We start from the raw sequence: 21,177 nt of genomic DNA on the forward strand, positions 1-21,177 counted from the left end.
CACTACGACATCTTCAGTTATCATTCATTTTCTCAAGCAATTTACTGCGTTTCAGATTGTATAAATCAAGATTAATTTTCTAAGTTCTATATTTAATTTGATTGACCGTTGCTAATGTTGCTAAGGGTGCAGTGAAGGACGTCGCAAGTAATTTTGTTCATTGTCGAAGGCTTCCATCTAAGCTTTGTTGGAAGACATGTTTCTTGAGGATCCTTGACATGAAACATCTTTGACTGATTTTAACCTCGTTGTGGCTGAATGTTTAGGGAGGGATTGTTCAAGTTAGTTGTAGTGGCGTTGACCTAATGAGGGAAATATTTATTGATGACACCTTGTATTTATATCATGTAACAAGGTGATAGCGTATAACTAAGAGTTAAGAGGTTTACGTTGAGAAAAGGTTGCTATTTCCAGTGCCGTACTAAAGCCTTTAATCTTAAAAATGAGTACCTCGCGTCGAATCTCATGTGGTTTGGACTTCTGCAGTGTTCCGGATATTAGGGCAAGTCTTCAGCTCGCTTCCGAATCTGGGTATGTATTCTATTGAACACTCGGTAGTTTTTAACGATGATCTGGTACACTTATTACATGATGGTATGAATTTTATATTCTTCTAGAATTATGTTTGTATGTTTCAAAAGTACACCAATTGTTTACAGAGCAAGATAACCGGTGGCATAAGCTCTCACGTTGAATGTTGATAACATTTTTGCATTGATTGTAGGTTCCAGTCGTTTATCAAGCACTAAAAATTAGCTGTTCTTATTCGCCGCTGTATGATTAAAAGCGTATCTGCTGATACAATTTGCCGTTTCCTTTCGAAATCTTGGTTAATAAAGCAAAATTACGCGTAAGTAATAGCATTTTCAAAGATTGTTAGGGGGTATTGTTCGCAGTTTCTCGTAACCGTGGACGCATGTGTCTGTTACACGAGCAGTAGTAATCTGTTTTTTGTCATTCATCCGTTCGATTGCTTTGTGATTTAATTGTAACCTGTCCATTCAGAAACAGAATATGTGAAAGGAAATAGGAAAATCGCTAATGGTTATAAGAAGTTGCTAATCAATCGTAGGACAGCACGATCAAATACCTTTTTACTTTCCCAGAAAAGGGACACCGTTGGTTAGTTTCATGTTACGTGATTCATTGATTAGATTAATCGCAATGATGTGGAACTAGTCAGTTTCCATTCACATTATCAGTTCCCATCGAAACTGGCTACATGCTGATGAGCTAGAAAAAATTTTTTTGCTGCTGTAAGTTATTAATTTCTAACCACCTCATTTTACAGAGCTACAAAATTACGAATTTTTCTACAACATAGGGGGTGTGAAGGAGAAGCTTTTTCAGTTTGTTTTCAGATTTGACTTATTTGTTTGTCAGCTATTTTATGTCATTTGTTAACTGATGACAAATTTTGGGCAGTGTTGGACACCCATTCTTGTACTACAGACGTCTTAATGAGAAGAAACTAAAGTAATTTTCCTCCTTATGGTACTGTGGTCGAGCTACATAATATCGTTTGATGTACAGTGGATTGTTTACAACAAACTTCAAACTGTCTAATTCCTTAAACAGATGTCTAAAACATGATTTTGGTTGAGCACCACATATTACTCATACAGCACTATTTTTGTGCAATGAAGAATTTCTTTCTTAAAGTTGAGTTAGCCCAGAACAGTATTCTATATGGCACTGTTGAATGGAAATACACTAACTGTGTGGGCTTAGTGATTTCTCTTTCCCAAAGATTTGTAAGAATTAGAAGTGTAAATCTGTCAGAACTAAGTTATTTTAAGAGTTCCAAAATGTGCTTACATTTTCCGTTAATATGGACACCAAAGATGTTTGACATTTCCACTCTAGTTACTGTTTCCCCACTATGTGCTCCATTTATCACTGGAGTTATAACTCTAGACGTGGAAACTGAATATTTTGTACCTTTTTGAAATTGAGAGTGAGACTTCGCAGAAAACCTCTCAATAATAGACAGTCTTTATGAATATTATTTATCATTTCTTCTGTTGCTTTATGTATTTTTGGACAGAACACAGTACTTGTATCATCCATAGAAAGAATTAATTCTGTCTGTTGTATGTTGGACAGAAGTTTGTTTACATATAAAAGGAACAATAGTGAACTTATGATTGAGTCTTGTGGAACCCCAAAAATTTTCTCCCCTTTCAGAAGAATCTCCCCTGCTTACATTGTTTGAATTATTAAATGTGATATTGAGTTTCACACAGTGAGATACCTTAGGTAGGTCCCAGAAAACACCAGCTGGTGCTACTGTTAGTTACTGCTTTTAAAATTGGGTGAGCGAATGTGTAAATGGCACTCTCGGTATAGCAACTCTCCTAAAATTCAAATTGTGATTTACTGAGGATTTTATAATTCCTCGGGAGGAATTTCTTTTCTGTCATCAGTCTTCTGACTGGTTTGATGCGGCCTGCCACGAATTCCTCTCTTGTGACCTCTTCATCTCCAGAGTAGCACTTGCAACCTGTGTCCTCAATTACTTGCTGGATGTGTTCCAATCTTTGTCTTCCTCTATAGTTTTTGCCCTCTACAGTTCCCTCTAGTACCATGGAAGTCATTCCCTCATGTCCTATCATCCTGTCCCTTCTCCTTATAAGTGTTTTCCACATATTCCTTTCCTCTCTGATTTTGCATAGAACTTCCTCATCCCTTACCTAACCAGTCCACCTAATTTTCAATCTTAGTCGGTAGTACCACATCTCAAATGCTTTGCTTCTCTTAAGTTCGGTTTTCCCACAGTCGATGTTTCACTATCGTACAATGCTGTACTCCAAATGTACATTCTCAGAAATTTCTTCCTCAAATTAAAGCTGATATTTAATATTAGTAGACTTCTCTTGGCCAGGAATCTCTTTTTTGCCGTGGCTTGTGTGCTTTTGATGTCCTCCTTGCTCCGTCCGTCATTGGTCATTTTACTGCCTAGGTAAAATCCTCCGTGACCATCAATCCTGATGTTAAGTTTTTCGCTGTTCTCATTTCTACTACTTCTCATTACCTTCATCTTTCTTAGATTTACTGTCAATCCATACTGTATACTCATTAGACTGTTCATTCCATTCAGTAGATCATGTTATTCTTCTTCACTTTCACTCAGGATAACAATATCATCAGTGAATCATATCATTGATATCTTTTCACCTTGAATTTTAATTCCACTCTTGAACTTTTCTTTCATTTCCATCATTGCTTCCTCGATGTACGGATTGAACAATGGGGGAGAAAGGCAACATCCTTGTCTTACACCCTTTTTAACATGAGCACTTCATTCTTGGCCGTCCACTCTTACTATTCCCTCTTGACTGTTGTACATGACCTGTCTTTCACTATAGCTTACCCCTACTTTTTTCAGAATTTTGAACATCTTGCATCATTTTACATTGTCGAATGCTTTTACCGGGTCAACAAATCCTGTGAACGTGTCCTGATTTTTTTTTTTTTTTCACTGCTACATCAGAATTGCTTCTCTTGTGCTTATGCTTTTCCTAAAGCCAAACTGATCGTCATCTAGTGCACTTCAGTTTTCTTTTCCATTCTTTTGTGTATTATTCTTGGATGCACGAGCTGTTAAGCTGATTGTGCAATAATTCTCGCACTTGTCAGCTCTTCCCGTCTTTGGAATTGTGTGGATGATGCTATTCTGACAGTCAGATGGTATGTCACCAGACTTATATTCTTTACACACGAACATGAGTAGTCATTTTGTTGCCACTTCCCCCAATGATTTTAGAAATTCTGATGGAATCTTATCTATCCCTTCTGCCTTATTTGATCTTAAGTCCTCCAAAGCTCTTTTAAATTCTGGTTTTAATGCTGGATCCCCTATCTCTTGTAAACTGACTCCTGTTTCTTCTTGTATCACTTCAGACAAATCTCCCCCTCGTAGAAGCTTTCAGTGTATTCCTTCCACTTATCCACTCTCTCCTCTTTATTTAACAATGGGATTCCTGTTGCACTCTTATTAATGTTACCATCCTTGCATTTAATGTCATCAAAAGTTGTTTTGACTTTTCTGTAGGGCCTACGTGGAGTCTGTCCTTCCGACAGTCATTTCTTTTTTGATGTTTTCACCTTTTTCCTGCAGCCATTTTGTCTTAGCTTCCCTGCACTTCCTACTTATTTCATTCATCAGCGACTTGTATTTCTGTATTCCTGAGATTTCTGAAACATTTTTGTACTTCCTCCTTTCATCGATCGTTTGAAGGATTTCTTCTGTTACCAATGGTTTCTTTGCAGTTACCTTCTTTGTACCTATGTTTTCCTTCCTAACTTCTGTGATGGCTCTTTTCAGAGGTGTCCATTCCTCTTCAACTGTACTGCCTACTGAGCTACTCCTTATTGCTGTATCTGTAGCCATAGAGAACTTAAAGCATATCTCGTCATTCCTGTGTACTTCCATATTGCACTTCTTTGCGTATTGATTCTTCCTGACTAATGTCTTAAAATTCAGCTTACTCTTCATCACTACTATATTGTGATCTGAGTTATATCTGCTCCTGGGTACGCCTTACAATCAGTATCTGATTTCGGAATCTCTGTCTGACCATGATGTAAACTAACTGTAATCTTCCCGTATCACGTGGCCTTTTCCAAGTATACCACCTCCTCCTGTGATTCTTGAACAGGGTATTATTAGCTATTACTAGCTGAAACTTGTTACAGAACTCAGTTAGTCTTTCTCATCTCTCATTCCTTGTCCCAAGCCCGTATTCTCTTGTAACCTTTTCTCCTACTTCTTCCCCTACAGCTGCATTCCGTATTACCCTTTCAATATCGTCATATACTTTCTCTATCTCTTCATCTTCAGTTTGCGACATAGGCTTGTATACCTGAACTATCGTTGTTGATGTTAGTTTGCTGTCGATTCTGGTAGGAATGACCCTGTCACTGAACTGTTCACAGAAACACTCTCCCTGCCCTACCTTCCTATTCACAACGAATCCTACTTCTGTTATACCATTTTATGCTGCTGTTGATACTACCCGTTATTCATCTGACCAGAAATCCTTGTCTTCTCTCCACTTCACTTCACTGACCCCTACTATATCTAGATGATTTTCCAGTTTCCCTACCACATTCAAGCTTCTGACATTCCACCTCCCGCCTCGTAGAACGTTATCATTCCATTGATTATTCAATCTTTTTCTTCTGGTAACCTCCCCTTGGCAGTCTCCTCTCGGAGATCCGAACAGGGGACTATTCTGGAATCTTTTGCTAATGGAGAGATCATGACATTTCTTCAATTACAGGCCACATGTCCTTTGGCTACATGTTACGTGTCTTTAATGCAGTGGTTTCCATAGCCTTCTGCATTCTCATGCCATTGATCATTGCTGATTCTTCTGCCTTTAGGGGCAGTTTCTCCACCCCTAGGACAAGAGAGTGCCCTGAACCTCTGTCTGCTCCTCCGCCCTCTTTGACAAGACCGTTGGCAGAATGAGGGTGACTTTTTATGCCGGAAGTCTTCGGCCACCAATGCTGATTATTAATCAAAATGTAAACATCGGTGGGATTCGAACCTGGGACTGAGGGTGTTTTGACTATGAATCAAAGACACTACCCCTAGACCACAGGTCTAATTCAGGAGGGAAACTATTCGCGGAGAAAAAAAAAGTGTTGTGATGATAGCCTGACCAGCAGCTTAACCCACCTGAAAAAACAGCCACTTATTTCATGTTATATTCCCCATGTTTGCACTGTTTGTCACATATTTCCTACGTCACTGGTCGAAGTCCATGACTTTTATCTAATATTGTTTTTTATACAAGTAGTATCAGGAGGTATACTATTTGTATAACATGACTGTAACATGAAATAAGTGGCTGTTTTTTCAGGTGGGTTGAGCTACTGGTTAGTCTGTCATCACAACAAGATTATTTTTAGTGTCACATCATTGGCTTCACCGACTCATAATCAAACTGCTACCTTCCAACCTAATCTATAAGTTGAACAAAGCTGCAGATCAGTGTATAACCACAGCCAGGCTTTTTACTTTAACATTTGTTGGCATCACCTACTCTCGACCAAACAGTTACCTTCCAACCTGACCTGGACCTCGCTAAGCTACAGATCGGTGCGTCACCAGGACAAAAATGTTTCACTTCCACATTCATTGGCTTAACTAACAACAAAGCTGCATATATACACTAAACATCACTGGTCAAAGCCAGTGACTTGATTGAATATTCCTCGACCCAACTATTTTAGAAATTTTGGAAAATAATGACAGTAGTGAAATAGGCAGTAGTTATTGACATCTCTCCTGTCATCTTTCCTGGAGAGGAGTTTAACAATGGCATAATTCAGTCTATCTTGGAAAACTGCCCGAAGTTACTGATGCATTACATATTTTGGAAAAGCTGTGCTTACTATGTGGGAACAAAGACGGTACTTAAAAGCTGTGCTTACTATGTGGGAACAAAGACGGTACTTATTACTTGGGGACAAAAGTCTTTAGTACTCTGTGGGAAACATCATCATATCCAGATGAGCTTCTATTTTGAAGAATATCTTAATTTTCTTAGACTCAGAAGAAGTGGGTGACAACTACAAGATTGAATTTCTATTATGTTGCTTGTTCAACACAGTTTTTTTGATTTTTCTCTGGAACTGTTTGCCCATATGTTTTCTACTACACATAAGAAATCATTATTAATCATCATTTATTGCCCTTCCATTTAAATTAATAATGATGTTACCCTGTTCCTTAGGTTTTTGTGCTGTCTCTTGTTTTGATAAATTCTGTATAGCTTTAAGTCTGTTGCCAGAATTACTGGGTCAACAGAAGCGTCCGATTCCACCCGTCTGCTTTGGCCCATGATATAAGGGTGTTGGGGTGTGTGACATCATTACGGTGCAGAGTTTGAGTTGGTTGGGTTTGTAGATGTCGTCTATTGCTCTATTTTTCTCGAGTTGCATTGTTTTGTGTATTTATTGTGTATTGAATGTGTTTTAATTTTCGTAGGGATGTTTTGAGTTTTTAATTTCTGAGTGTTTGTGATTTTGGTTTTGTTTTTTGTAGGTGTTTTTTTTTTTTTCATGTCAGTAGTTATAGTTGACCTATATAGGGCAAGGGAAATAACTGATTCCAATTTTTGTATGTAGATACAGGTGTTTTGGTACCGTCATCTGTGGTCAAGGAAAATGTTTGATTCCAATTTCCGTAGTTTTTGCTGTAGGCATTGGTGTTTTGGTATCGTCAGCTCCCGTTGACCTATGTAGGTCAAGGGAAGTGTCCATTTGCTGTAGATTTTGTAATTATTTATTTTTGTTTCTCATTGCAACTACTGGAGGATCTTTACTTGTTCTTCCCCACAGATTCCTTTTCCTTTCACAAGAAATTTTACTTTTAAAGTACGGTTAGGCTGTTTCATCAGAATATTAGAGGATTTCACTAAATCTTACATTTAACTTCTCTAATCATTGTTAAAGCATTTCTGTAATGTGAACAGCTAAATCAATTGCTGGCACAAAATGACTCTCATGATATTTGCAAACCTACCCTTCACGTATTCCATAGAAAGCAAATGTTGACTTCACATTTACCATTATTGAGGTAGACTTATCATAACAGTAACGAATTCAGAAACATTTTACAGACTCCCATTTCTTCCTTAGAGGAATGTGCTCAGATTAACATTGTAAATATTGTTTCAGATATGATTTTGCATGTCTACCAATAGTTCATCCGAGGTTTAAGAGAGAGTTCCTTCATGGGAAAAGTAAAGATCGAACAGGGCCGTTCACTCGGTCAGATCTAATTCTGTCGAGTTCAGGTATGTTACATCTTGTAACTTACATAATGTTATTCCTTTTATGCTTTCTGATTCAGATTCGTGAGACTGATACAATATAGCTAATTTGTTTTTTGCAGATTGGAACAACATGATTGTGGGCAAACTCTCACCATACATAGATGTTGATAGTCCAGACGGCACTTATAGAAAACAGTCAGAGGAAACACTTGCACAAGAATTGGCATATGCTGCTCATCTTGGCCTCCCAGCAATAATGTTTACACTTAGAAGTGCGAACAATGTCAACTTGTCAAGGCTGCTGAATAATAAGCTACTGGCCGGATGTTGTTACCAGGTAAAATTAGTTTTGTAGTTCAGTATCTATAATGCAAATAAATTACATCTCAGGGTATTATTATAAACTTCATTCATGTTTGGGAGATATATAAGTGTGTGCAACTTCCAGAGTTGTTCCCCCCACCTACCAACCCACCTTAGCGTAGCATTCTTTGGTCAAGCAGAACATTGTAACTATCATTGTAATGTAGAGATCAGTATACTTCGGTTGCATGGAGAGCTTACTATTTGGTACAAAAGGCACATGACAGGTTCTTGCTATACAGATAAATTGCTCTCAACTGCTTGCTTAGACAGTAAGGAAAACTGATCACATAAGTAATTGTGACGCGGAGTGTTAGCTATGGACAAAGTCAATATTATTACTGCCAGCTGGCATTCATTCATAACTGATGGTTTCTTCACTGGTCTTTATATTTTTGACCGATATAATTGTTACTGGCAGAGGGGAAGAGTTATAGAATAGTGGTTTGTGGAGGAGTATGTTTCATTCCAGTTTATATTGTAGGCCTCCAAATTTCAAAATTTGCCAAATTTCCAACACATTGCATGTGAAGTACTTGAAATACGTCACCTGATAATTCTATATGACTTTGTGGAAATGTTTCCTGCTGTTTTTATGTGCACAAGTCCATCAAATCACTATTATCTGGTGGCTTGTAATGTTCTGAATGAAAAGTGTAATTTGTTGTACTGCATATGATTCGATGAAAACATAGGTAAGTATTTTCCACGCAGTGTGCCCATGTTTCACTGAATCCAGACATAACAATCGTGGTGGAATCTAGCAACATGAACAACCATTTGTCGCTCTTTTGTAACATCTGCCTTACATGGAACGTGCATTGGCGGCAGTAGAGTCTTTTTACAGTAAGCTTCTAATTTTGTCAGTAGTGTTTCTTGACTAAGATGTTGTTTCCCTCCAGGGATTTTTTCCCATTGGAATTCCCAAAGCATCTCCATAATATTTGTGTGTTGTTTGAACCTCCTGGTAAAAAGCCTGGCAGCCTCCCTCTGAATTTCTCAGATGTCTTCCTTTAATCTGATGTGGTGGGGATCCCGAACACTTGAACAGTACTCAAGAAAGGGATGCACTAGTGTTCTGTATGCAGTCACCTTTACAGAAGAGCTGCCTTTTCCTAAAATTCTCCCAATAAATGAGTCACCATTGACCTTCCCTACTATGTGCTCATTTCATTTCTTATCCCTTTGCAACATTACACATGGGTATGAAATTAGTGTGACTGTGTCAAGCAGCAGACTACTAAAGCTGTATTCAAACGTTACAGAATTGTTTTTCCTACTCATTTACATTAACTTACTCATTCGTTTTTCTACATTTAGAGCTAGCTGCCATTCATCACACCAACTAGAAATTTTGTGAAAGTCATCTTGTATTTTTCTACAGTCACTCGACAATGACACTTTACTACACACCACAATATCATCAGTAAGCGGCTGCTGATTGCTTTTCACCCTGTCCATCAGATCCTTTACATATCAATATAATAGAGGGAAACATTCCACGCGGGAAAAATATATTTAAAAACAAAGATGATGTGACTTACCATACGAAAGCGCTGGCAGGTCGATAGAAACACAAACAGACACATACATACACACAATTCAAGCTTTCGCAACAAACTGTTGCCTCATCAGGAAAGAGGGAAGGAGAGGGAAAGACAAAAGGAAGTGGGTTTTAAGGGAGAGGGTAAGGAGTCATTCCAATCCCGGGAGCGGAAAGACTTACCTTAGGGGGAAAAAAGGACGGGTGTGTGCGAGTGTATACCCGTCCTTTTTTCCCCCTAAGGTAAGTCTTTCCGCTCCCGGGATTGGAATGACTCCTTACCCTCTCCCTTAAAACCCACTTCCTTTTGTCTTTCCCTCTCCTTCCCTCTTTCCTGATGAGGCAACAGTTTGTTGCGAAAGCTTGAATTGTGTGTATGTATGTGTCTGTTTGTGTTTCTATCGACCTGCCAGCGCTTTCGTATGGTAGATCCTTTACATATATAGAGAAAGTAGCAGTTCCATCACATTTCCCCGGGAACTCATCACAATACCTTTGTCCCTGGTGAACACTAGCCATAGAGGACAAGACTGTGGGTTCTATTACTTAAGAAGTCTTAGAACCATTTAAATATCTGGGAACCTCCTTCCATACCTTCCATTAACAGACTGCAGTGGTGTGCTGTGTCAAAACGCTGTTTGGAAATCTAGAAATATGGAATCTGCCTGTTGCCCTTCATCATGTGAGAAAAGGGCTAGCTGAGTTTCACACCAGTGATACTTTCTAAAATCACATGGATTTGTAGACAGAAGTTTTTCTGTGGCAAGGAAATAGATTGTATTCAGACTGAGAATACACTCAAGAATTGTGCAACATGCTGATGTTGAACATTAGTCTAAAATTTTTCAGAAGTGTTCTTTTATCCTTTTTACATCACTGGCAGTTTTTTCCAGTCACTGGAGAGTATGTACTTGGTGAGAGGTTCACAATAAATGGGAGCTAAGTAAGGAGTCCATGTGCTAGAGCGCTCTTTGTAAAACTTTTTAATTGCGATTCCATCAAGACATGGTCAATTATTTGTTTTCAGCTCTTTCAGTTGCTTCTCTGAGCCATGGATGCCTATTACTACGTCTTCCATTTGGGGTCTGTGCGATGGTCAAATAATAGTGTGCTTCTACTATCCCCCTGTGTAAACAATTTCTTGAACACGAAATTTAAAACTTCAGATTTCCTTTTTCTGCCTCCTGTTGCCACGCCACACTGGTCAACAAGTAACTGGATAGAAGCCTTAGACCTGCTTGCGAGTTTTCTCAGGTTCTCAGCAAGACCTTTTACTAAAGTATGACGATGGTAATTGTAAGTGTCGCAGATGAATATTTTTTCAGCTGCACAAATCTGTACTAATATTTGCATGTTCTCTGGTAAACGGAGAGTGCAACACTCTTTGCTTCCTCAGCATTTTCTGAATTTTATTGTTAAACCACAGAGGGTCTTTTCTATCCTTAATCCACTTACTTGGCACAAACATATCCAGAGTGTGATTTGCAATCAGTTTAAACTTGGCCCATAATTACTCTATGTCCATCATAGTGGATCCAAATGATGTCCAACAACTGCTTATCTCCTCTTTCTAGCAAAAATACTCTCCTGGCCTTCTTGATTTATTTATCAACTTTAATAACCATTGTCACTACGATATCATGATCATTAATCCCCGTCTCGGTACTGACACCATCAATAAGGTCAGGCCTGTTTGTATTTACAAGGCCTAAACTATTTCCATTGTGTGTGGCCTCTTGAACTAGCTGCAAAAGACAGTTTGCAGAAAACATGTACAGAAGGACTTCACAAGACTGCTTGTCCGTGCCCCCTGCAATGAATCCGTAGCTATCCCAGTCTAGACTCCATAGGTTGAAGTCACCCTCAACTAGTATTGGATTATATGCATATTTCTTTGCTACTGACAATAGGCATAACTCTAAAACTGATGCAGCGGAATCGGGTGGCTGGTAAAAACATCAAACAGTTAATTTGATTTCATCTAGACCTGTTATACGTCCACATTTATGCTTGGCAAACCACCATGAAATGCATGGCAGAGGGTATGTCCTATTGTATCACATACTATGGTTTCTTCCCATTCCATTCACATATCGCGTGCAGGAAGAATGATAGTTTGAATGCATCTGTGCTTGCTGTAATTATTCTAATCTTGCCCTCACAATCCGTATGTGAGCGGTTGTAGGGGATTGTAGAATATTCCTAGAGTTATCATCTAAAGCCATTTCTTGAAACTTTACAAGTAAATTTTTTTGGGTAGTTTACATCTATGTTTGCATGTGCCATTCAGTTTCGTCAGTATTTCAGTAACACTCTTCCACAGGTCCAACAAACCATTGACCATTTGTGCCGCCTTTCTTCAATATCCCCTGATAGTCCTATGTGGTGGGGGTCCCACACACTTAAGCAGTATTCTAGAATGTGTCACATGAGTGATTTGTAAGCTGTATCCTTTGTAGACAGATTGCACTTCCCCAAGATTCCACCAGTAAACCGGTCTACCACCTGCTTTGCTCACAACAGAGCCCATGTGATTTTTCCATTTATATCCTTGAAAAGTGTTTTACACCAAGATATGAGGGTTGGAGCTGTAATAGTGGCAACTCTTTATTTACAGCTCGTACAAAATAGATGTGTTGTTGTTGTGGTCTTCAGTCCTGAGACTGGTTTGATGCAGCTCTCCATGCTACTCTATCCTGTGCAAGCTTTTTCATCTCCCAGTACCTACTGCAACCTACATCCTTCTGAATCTGCTTAGTGTATTCATCTCTTGGTCTCCCTCTACGATTTTTACCCTCCACGCTGCCCTCCAATACTAAATTGGTGATCCCTTGATGCCTCAGAACATGTCCTACCAACCGATCCCTTCTTCTGGTCAAGTTGTGCCACAAACTTCTCTTCTCCCCAATCCTATTCAATACTTCCTCATTAGTTATGTGATCTACCCATCTAATCTTCAGCATTCTTCTGTAGCACCACATTTCGAAAGCTTCTATTCTCTTCTTGTCCAAACTATTTATCGTCCATGTTTCACTTCCATACATGGCTACACTCCATACGAATACTTTCAGAAATGACTTCCTGACACTTAAATCTATACTGGATGTTAACAAATTTCTCTTCTTCAGAAACGCTTTCCTTGCCATTGCCAGCCTACATTTTATATCCTCTCTACTTCGACCATCATCAGTTATTTTGCTCCCCAAATAGCAAAACTCCTTTACTACTTTAAGTGTCTCATTTCCTAATCTAATTCCCTCAGCATCACCCGACTTAATTCGACTACATTCCATTATCCTTGTTTTGCTTTTGTTGATGTTCATCTTATATCCTCCTTTCAAGACACTGTCCATTCCATTCAACTGCTCTTCCAAGTCCTTTGCTGTCTCTGACAGAATTACAATGTCATCGGCGAACCTCAAAGTTTTTATTTCTTCTCCATGAATTGTAATACCTACTCCGAATTTTTCTTTTGTTTCCTTTACTGCTTGCTCAATATACAGATTGAACAACATCGGGGAGAGGCTACAACCCTGTCTTACTCCCTTCCCAACCACTGCTTCCCTTTCATGTCCCTCGACTCTTACAACTGCCATCTGGTTTCTGTACAAATTGTAAATAGCCTTTCGCTCCCTGTATTTTACCCCTGACACCTTTAGAATTTGAAAGAGAGTATTCCAGTCAACATTGTCAAAAGCTTTCTCTAAGTCTACAAATGCTAGAAACATAGGTTTGCCTTTCCTTAATCTTTCTTCTAAGATAAGTCGTAAGGTCAGTATTGCCTCACGTGTTCCAGTGTTTCTACGGAATCCAAACTGATCTTCCCCGAGGTTGGCTTCTACTAGTTTTTCCATTCGTCTGTAAAGAATTCGTGTTAGTATTTTGCAGCTGTGACTTATTAAGCTGATAGTTCGGTAATTTTCACATCTGTCAACACCTGCTTTCTTTGGGATTGGAATTATTATATTCTTCTTGAAGTCTGAGGGTATTTCGCCTGTTTCATACATCTTGCTCACCAGATGGTAGAGTTTTGTCAGGACTGGCTCTCCCACGGCTGTCAGTAGTTCCAATGGAATATTGTCTACTCCGGGGGCCTTGTTTCGACTCAGGTCTTTCAGTGCTCTGTCAAACTCTTCACGCAGTATCATATCTCCCATTTCATCTTCATCTACATCCTCTTCCATTTCCGTAATATTGTCCTCAAGTACATCGCCCTTGTATAGACCCTCTATATACTCCTTCCACCTTTCTGCTTTCCCTTCTTTGCTTAGAACTGGGTTTCCATCTGAGGTCTTGATATTCATACAAGTCATTCTCTTATCTCCAAAGGTCTCTTTAATTTTCCTGTAGGCGGTATCTATCTTACCCCTAGTGAGATAGGCCTCTACATCCTTACATTTGTCCTCTAGCCATCCCTGCTTAGCCATTTTGCACTTCCTGTCGATCTCATTTTTGAGACGTTTGTATTCCTTTTTGCCTGTTTCACTTACTGCATTTTTATATTTTCTCCTTTCATCAATTAAATTCAATATTTCTTCTGTTACCCAAGGATTTCTACTAGCTCTCGTCTTTTTACCTACTTGATCCTCTGCTGCCTTCACTACTTCATCCCTCAAAGCTACCCATTCTTCTTCTACTGTATTTATTTCCCCCATTCCTGTCAATTGCTCCCTTATGCTCTCCCTGAATCTCTGTACAACCTCTGGTTCTTTTAGTTTATCCAGGTCCCATCTCCTTAAATTCCCACCTTTTTGCAGTTTCTTCAGTTTTAATCTATAGGTCATAACCAATAGATTGTGGTCAGAGTCCACATCTGCCCCTGGAAATGTCTTACAATTTAAAACCTGGTTCCTAAATCTCTGTCTTACCATTATATAATCTATCTGATACCTTTTAGTATCGCCAGGGTTCTTCCATGTATACAACCTTCTTTCATGATTCTTAAACCAAGTGTTAGTTATGATTATGTTGTGCTCTGTGCAAAATTCGACCAGGCGGCTTCCTCTTTCATTTCTGTCCCCCAATCCATATTCACCTACTATGTTTCCTTCTCTTCCTTTTCCTACACTCGAATTCCAGTCACCCATGACTATTAAATTTTCGTCTCCCTTCACAATCTGAATAATTTCTTTTATTTCATCATACATTTCTTCAATTTCTTCGTCATCTGCAGAGCTAGTTGGCATATAAACTTGTACTACTGTAGTAGGCGTGGGCTTCGTATCTATCTTGGCCACAATAATGCGTTCACTATGCTGTTTATAGTAGCTTACCCGCATTCCTATTTTCCTATTCATTATTAAACCTACTCCTGCATTACCCCTATTTGATTTTGTGTTTATAACCCTGTAGTCACCTGACCAGAAGTCTTGTTCCTCCTGCCACCGAACTTCACTAATTCCCACTATATCTAACTTCAACCTATCCATTTCCCTTTTTAAATTTTCTAACCTACCTGCCCGATTAAGGGATCTGACATTCCACGCTCCGATCCGTAGAACGCCAGTTTTCTTTCTCCTGATAACAACATCCTCTTGAGTAGTCCCCGCCCGGAGATCCGAATGGGGGACTATTTTACCTCCGGAATATTTTACCCAAGAGGACGCCATCATCATGTAATCATACAGTAAAGCTGCATGCCCTCGGGAAAAATTACGGCTGTAGTTTCCCCTTGCTTTCAGCCGTTCGCAGTACCAGCACAGCAACTCCGTTTTGGTTATTGTTACAAGGCCAGATCAGTCAATCATCCAGACTGTTGCCCTTGCAACTACTGAAAAGGCTGCTGCCCCTCTTCAGGAACCACACGTTTGTCTGGCCTCTCAACAGATACCCCTCCGTTGTGGTTGCACCTACGGTACGGCTATCTGTATCGCTGAGGCACGCAAGCCTCCGCACCAACGGCAAGGTCCATGGTTCATGGGGGGGGGGGGGGGGGGGGGGGGACAAAATAGATACGTGTTTCAAAGTTTTACTGACCTTCAAAGTAGTCATCAGCATTGTGTATAACCCGTTGCTAGGGATGTGGAAGTTGTAAGATACTCTTAGCATTGCCAGTTATGTTGACAGTTCGAGCGGCGCGGTCTATTGCCCAATGAATTTTTAGCAGTTCTGGAATGAATGGCGTGAAGTGTTTCCTTCAGTTTATAAATAGAGTTAAACTTACGAAGGCTTAAGTCAGGGGAGTGCAGTAGGTGGTACAGCACTTAGCAGTCCCATCAGCCAAACAAATCAGTAACAGATTGCACTGTACGTGCTTGAGCATTGTCCTGTAAAATGATGGTCAGGTCATGCAGGAAGTGTCATCACTTCTGTCTCTATGCTGTTCATTTTTGGAACACAACCTATGACCAGCTTAGAGACGGAAGTGATGACACTCTCTGCAGGACCTGACCATCATTTTGCAGGACAGTGCTCAGCCACGTACAGTGCAAGCTGTTAATGATTTGTTTGACTGATGGGGCTGCTAAGTGCTATACCACCTACTGCACTCCGCTGACTTAAGCCCTTGTGAGTTCAACTCAATTTCTAAACTGAAGGAAACACTTCATGCCATTCGCTTTAGAACTGCTGCAAATTCGTCGGGCTATAGACCGCGCCACTCGAACTGTCAACACAAGTGGCATTGCTCAGGGTGTATACGACCCGGGAGATCTGGGAAAAACCCGGGAATTTTTTCATCCGGGAGAAAACTGGGAAAAACCTGCGAATTTTTTAGAATTCCGGGAATTTTTCATTGTTTCAGTTTTCTGTAAAATTTTTGTAATTTTCACTGGTAAGAACCGATACTCTAATGAAGGATATTACTGTATCCTGCTACTGCAGAATAACATTTCAACAATAAAACATAAACAAGAGAAAAAAAGGAAAATAACTTAAATTGCAAAGGAAATGCGCCTTATACAACCATGACACACAGTGCTCATGCAAGCGTGTGCCAAAGCAAAATGTGTCAAAGGCTTCAGGAAGACTATGCAATGCTTCATAACAACAAATTAACGCCGATTAGCGTGAAGTCACAACTGTTTACATTAGATTCATTTTAGCAGTTAAGAGAGGGCTCATGCGCATGCGCAGTTGAGTCGTGTTTGAGTAGTAGATTCTCCCACTTCTGGCTACAGGAATGTGGCTGTGCAAGCAGTCGCAGCAAGGAGCTAGATGCTACCAGGAAAAGGGGGTGCCAAATTCATATTCTTGAGGAAAAAAACTTTTTTCCCCAAAGCACCTAGCATCCAGCGCACATTTGCCTATCGATTATTCATATGATTTTGAAACGCATCCCTGTTGGTTTTTGAACATTTTTGAACACATTTTAAGCTGAATCATACATTGATATGTGAATGCGTGTAGTGTATGTGATGTCTCTGTCAGGAGAATCATCATCACATCTAGAAATAAAATTTCCGCAGACAAAAGGGGACGGGGCTATACGAGCTGAGCGGAGTAAAAGCCGAACGGATGAATGCCAATCGCTGTCTGATTATGTGGTTGATTGGGTTTGTGAATGAATAGCGTTGTTATAATTACTAGCAAAATCCATAGATTCAGACTACCAGAGTAGAAATAAATGACTAACAGGAATAACAGGTGAGAAAGATTACATATTATCTTCTCGGTGTATCCAAGAAAATGAAATGTTGACAGAAAATTTTTGGCCAGATCGCTACACTAGTAAGGACCAGTTGTCAGCCGCTTAAGTTATATTATGGCAGTAACGCGGAAAACATATTGTACGAACATGTAACACCTAACCGGAGAATAATCGCGGGATAACTAAACCTGCCAGGGTTAGTGAAGTTAATCGGCGAACAAGTTTTGACAATGGCAGGAATAGCTACAGAAGTGGTGATCACAAGATTGTTTGTTAGAATGAGGAAGGAGAAGAAATGGAGACATCACACAAATTATGGAAGAATAAGACAATTCCAAATTTATATAAAAATTTCGTAATACTACTTTTCGATCTTATGCTTGAGACACTGGTGCGTATGAATGAAATGTGAAACTATTTCTTAACATAAAGCTTTAAGCTTGTAGTAGGCCTAATAGGGATTTTGTATTTTGTGAATTATATTCTGTCATGTTATAAAAATGACCATTTGTGCCAAAACAGTCTTGTTTATTAGATGTGTGTTACAAAATTGCTGCAGTATTAGAAATGCCTATTTTGTTTTATCTAGCAGACAGTGACAAAATAGACGTAATCAGATCGAGAAACCAGACCAATCTTGGATATTATTTGTATTAACAGCTTTTTCATTATTAGGTAACGACATTTCGATTTTTCACTTAGCAAAACGTTTGATGAACTTTGATGAGGTAAAGGAAAGCACACCATGTAAAGCTGTAGCAAGATTAGAGAGAAAAAAATGCTAGGAGCTAAGAATTGAACAAATGTGTACTTTCTTGCTTGCCTCTTGTCTTTATTGGTTTTATGTATTCTATATTTAATTTTATGTCACACAAAACAGCAAGGTGTTAGCTAATAGGCAATAAACAGTGCAAATTTCCTGAAGAGTTCTTGTTCTCCCGATTACAAATAATCCCATCTGCTATTAATTGCGAGATTTTCGTTTTTTTAGAGGGACAGGCTGTCAAACCGTCTGACTGGGAGCAGGAGAGGCACCACAGGACATTTCAATTTCCACTGTCCTGAATATAGTTTGATGGCATCTATTGCAAAATATGCACGTTTCAATACCATAGAGCGAAATACAGTGACGTGCGATAGAAGAATGCTGTCTGAAGAGACGTGGCACTGCAATTTGGCACACTTACGACCAAAAAACATGTCTTACATTTCCACAAACACACATGTTTTATGTTTCAGACTTTTCAGAAAGATGTGCGCTACAAGATGAACATATTTTTGAAAATTCGATATATATATATATATATTTTTTTTTTTTTTTTTTTTTTTTTAGTATTGACCTGGTTAGCAAATGTCGTAGATGCGGGGTTGATGCGCAGAGTAGTCTGAGTTATGGTGGGTAGTCCCCACGTGACTCGTGTTTACACTTAGTGATTTTGCGTTACTCCTTCTTTTGCTCTCACATCAAATGAAAACAAAACGGATATCTGTGGCCGGGAGCTATCATGTGAATTAAAATATATTCACATAATTACGGAAAGCTAAAATATGTTATTAGTTTCAGATTTTATTTTATTCCCACCTTTATGACAGTGAAGTTATTTTTGTCTGTTTGCTAAAGAAATTTGACTTTTATTAATCTTTTCCGCAGAGACAGTCAATGTATTTGAAATGAAATATTTAATTCCACAGTACTGGCTAATTTCAACTGTTCGCTGCTTTTAAAGTGCACGTTTTATCTTCTAGCACGTATGGCATTATGCCATAATAAAGAACCAAACATGATGTAATACAGTACTAGTGCGCCATGATAATTTAAATCCCGAAAACCACACTGATAAACTTAATATCAGGTCGAGGTCTACTTCATTGGGAATCTAGATATACGAATGTGCACTTTAAGTAGGCTATGCATTTTAAATGTGCACATTTCAGCATGGTTCATGAAATTCCGATGCTCTTAGGGTATTCTCTAATGTCTTGTTTCCTATATGACGTAATGTATTATCTTTCAATGTTTTACACGTACGTACATACGGACTTCCTACGTCATGGTAGCTGCGCAAACGCGGTGTCCCCTGTTATCTGCGCTCTCTGGCAACTGCTGAAACAAACCTGTATCTAACAAGTCGTGGGAAAATATTGCGAAAAGTGGTATGAAAGGCGTTACTTTCAAAGTAAGTATCCTTTTACGTAAGTTGAACTATGTGCGAGAATGTACCTTGAATTTCTTAAATCACAGAGCGTTTGACTCTCATTTAAAAGTCAACTGTTTGATGACGAGCTGTTTAGAAGAATTTCGAACCATGAAGATCAGACATTTATGTCTCTATTGAAAATTTTATCGGCACATTTGTGTGATATATCTTAAAGTGTAACATGCGCAAAAAAGATTAACATTATATGCAAAAGCTTTGCTTCTCTTGCAGCTTATTAACCTTAGAGACCAATATTATATGTGAATGCTTTACTTTGCTAGTAGCAACACTATGTATACTAATTTAAACTATTAACTTTCCCTGTTTGAGTGTTCGTGATACTGTAATGTTGCTGTTGACTAACTACATCATGTGCCCTATGCTCTGAATATCCGCTGTCATTGGCTGGCGATATCACGTGACATGAGCTATGACTGGCTTACAGAAGCGCATCGCAATCTCGATTTCAATGATTCGGAAAGTAACATCCAGTGTTTGGTGGAATTCCAATGTATACTTTCGTAATACGAAAATACGCGGAGTAGATGTTACTGCACATCAAAGATATTTCCAAAACTTGTCTTTTTCCCTGAGTTTCCTTTTCTAAAGTGCCGGGAAATTAAACGCCCATGTAAACCATTCAAAGGATTGATAAGTTTCGCAGGGAAAATATGATGTCACTTGACACGAAAAAGTGTGTTTTCACCTGGGAGAAAGTGTATTTTTAACTGGGAAATCCGGGAAAAATCCAGGAATTTTTTTCCTTGCCCACGTATACACCCTGATTCTACGACTTCCACATTGCTGGCAACGGGTTACGTACCATGCTGGTGACTACTTTGAAGGTCAGTAAAACTTTGAAACACACATCTATTTTGTACGAGCTGTAAACAGATAGTTGCCATTATTAAAGTTCCAACCCTCATATTTGTATGAGTTGGTAGACTCCAGCTGTGACTCATTGATATTGTAGTCATAGAATTCTATTTTGTGTTTCATTTTGTGAAGTGCAAAATTTTACATTCATAAACTTTTGTAGCAAGTTGCCAATCTTTGCATCACTTTGAAAACTGATTGGATTTTTATGCAGCTTCTTTCGGAGAGTACTTCATTATAGATATTTGTATAAAGTAGTTTTGTGGAGCACTTCTACAACCCTTCTTGTAGATGCGCGTGACCTATGCTTTCTTCCAACTACTTGGCACTGTTTTCTGAGCTGTCTTTGATCGAGGGGTCTATGATAGTTAATAGTTTGAAGAGGGCTAACTCAGCCGCAGTGTCAGTATAGAATCTGATAGGGATTCTCTCGGGCCTCGGAGCTTTGTTCAATTTTAACGATTTCAGCTGTTTATCAACAACATTGACACTAATACTTATTTCACTTATCTTTTCAGTGGTATGAGTATTAAACTGGGACATTTCTCCTGGGTTTTATTTTTTAAAGGAACATTTGAGAACAGAGTTCAGCATATCAGCTATTGCTTTGCTACCCTCAATTTCAGTTCCTGTGTCATTTGCTAAGGGCTGGAAACTAACTTTGCTGCCACTGACAGTGTTTACGTACACCCAGAATCTCTTGGTTTTGTGAAGGACCATTTCACAATATTCTGCTATGGTAGTCATTAAGGGCTTCACACATTGCTGTCCTGATAGCCAAATGTGTGTGTGTGTGTGTGTGTGTGTGTGTGTGTGTGT

At 39.0% G+C, this 21,177-nt stretch overlaps 1 protein-coding gene across 2 annotated transcripts in view; it reads left to right on the forward strand.

Moving 5' to 3' along the window:
* Nucleotides 1-249: 249 nt before the first annotated feature.
* Nucleotides 250-21,177, forward strand: part of LOC124612439 (protein arginine N-methyltransferase 5) — a 91,025-nt gene continuing 70,097 nt past the window's right edge. Inside the window, exons 1-3 of one of the 2 annotated variants that reach the window (XM_047140649.1) lie at nt 250-531; nt 7,693-7,811; nt 7,892-8,127. In XM_047140649.1, the coding sequence (XP_046996605.1) occupies nt 443-531; nt 7,693-7,811; nt 7,892-8,127 (444 nt within the window). In that variant the 5' untranslated portion in view covers nt 250-442. The remainder of the gene's footprint in view (nt 532-7,692; nt 7,812-7,891; nt 8,128-21,177) is intronic. The other variant, XM_047140651.1, reaches the window with a different exon arrangement.

This window comes from Schistocerca americana, chromosome 4 (genome assembly GCF_021461395.2).
Source record: "Schistocerca americana isolate TAMUIC-IGC-003095 chromosome 4, iqSchAmer2.1, whole genome shotgun sequence".
Lineage (NCBI taxonomy): Eukaryota > Metazoa > Arthropoda > Insecta > Orthoptera > Acrididae > Schistocerca > Schistocerca americana.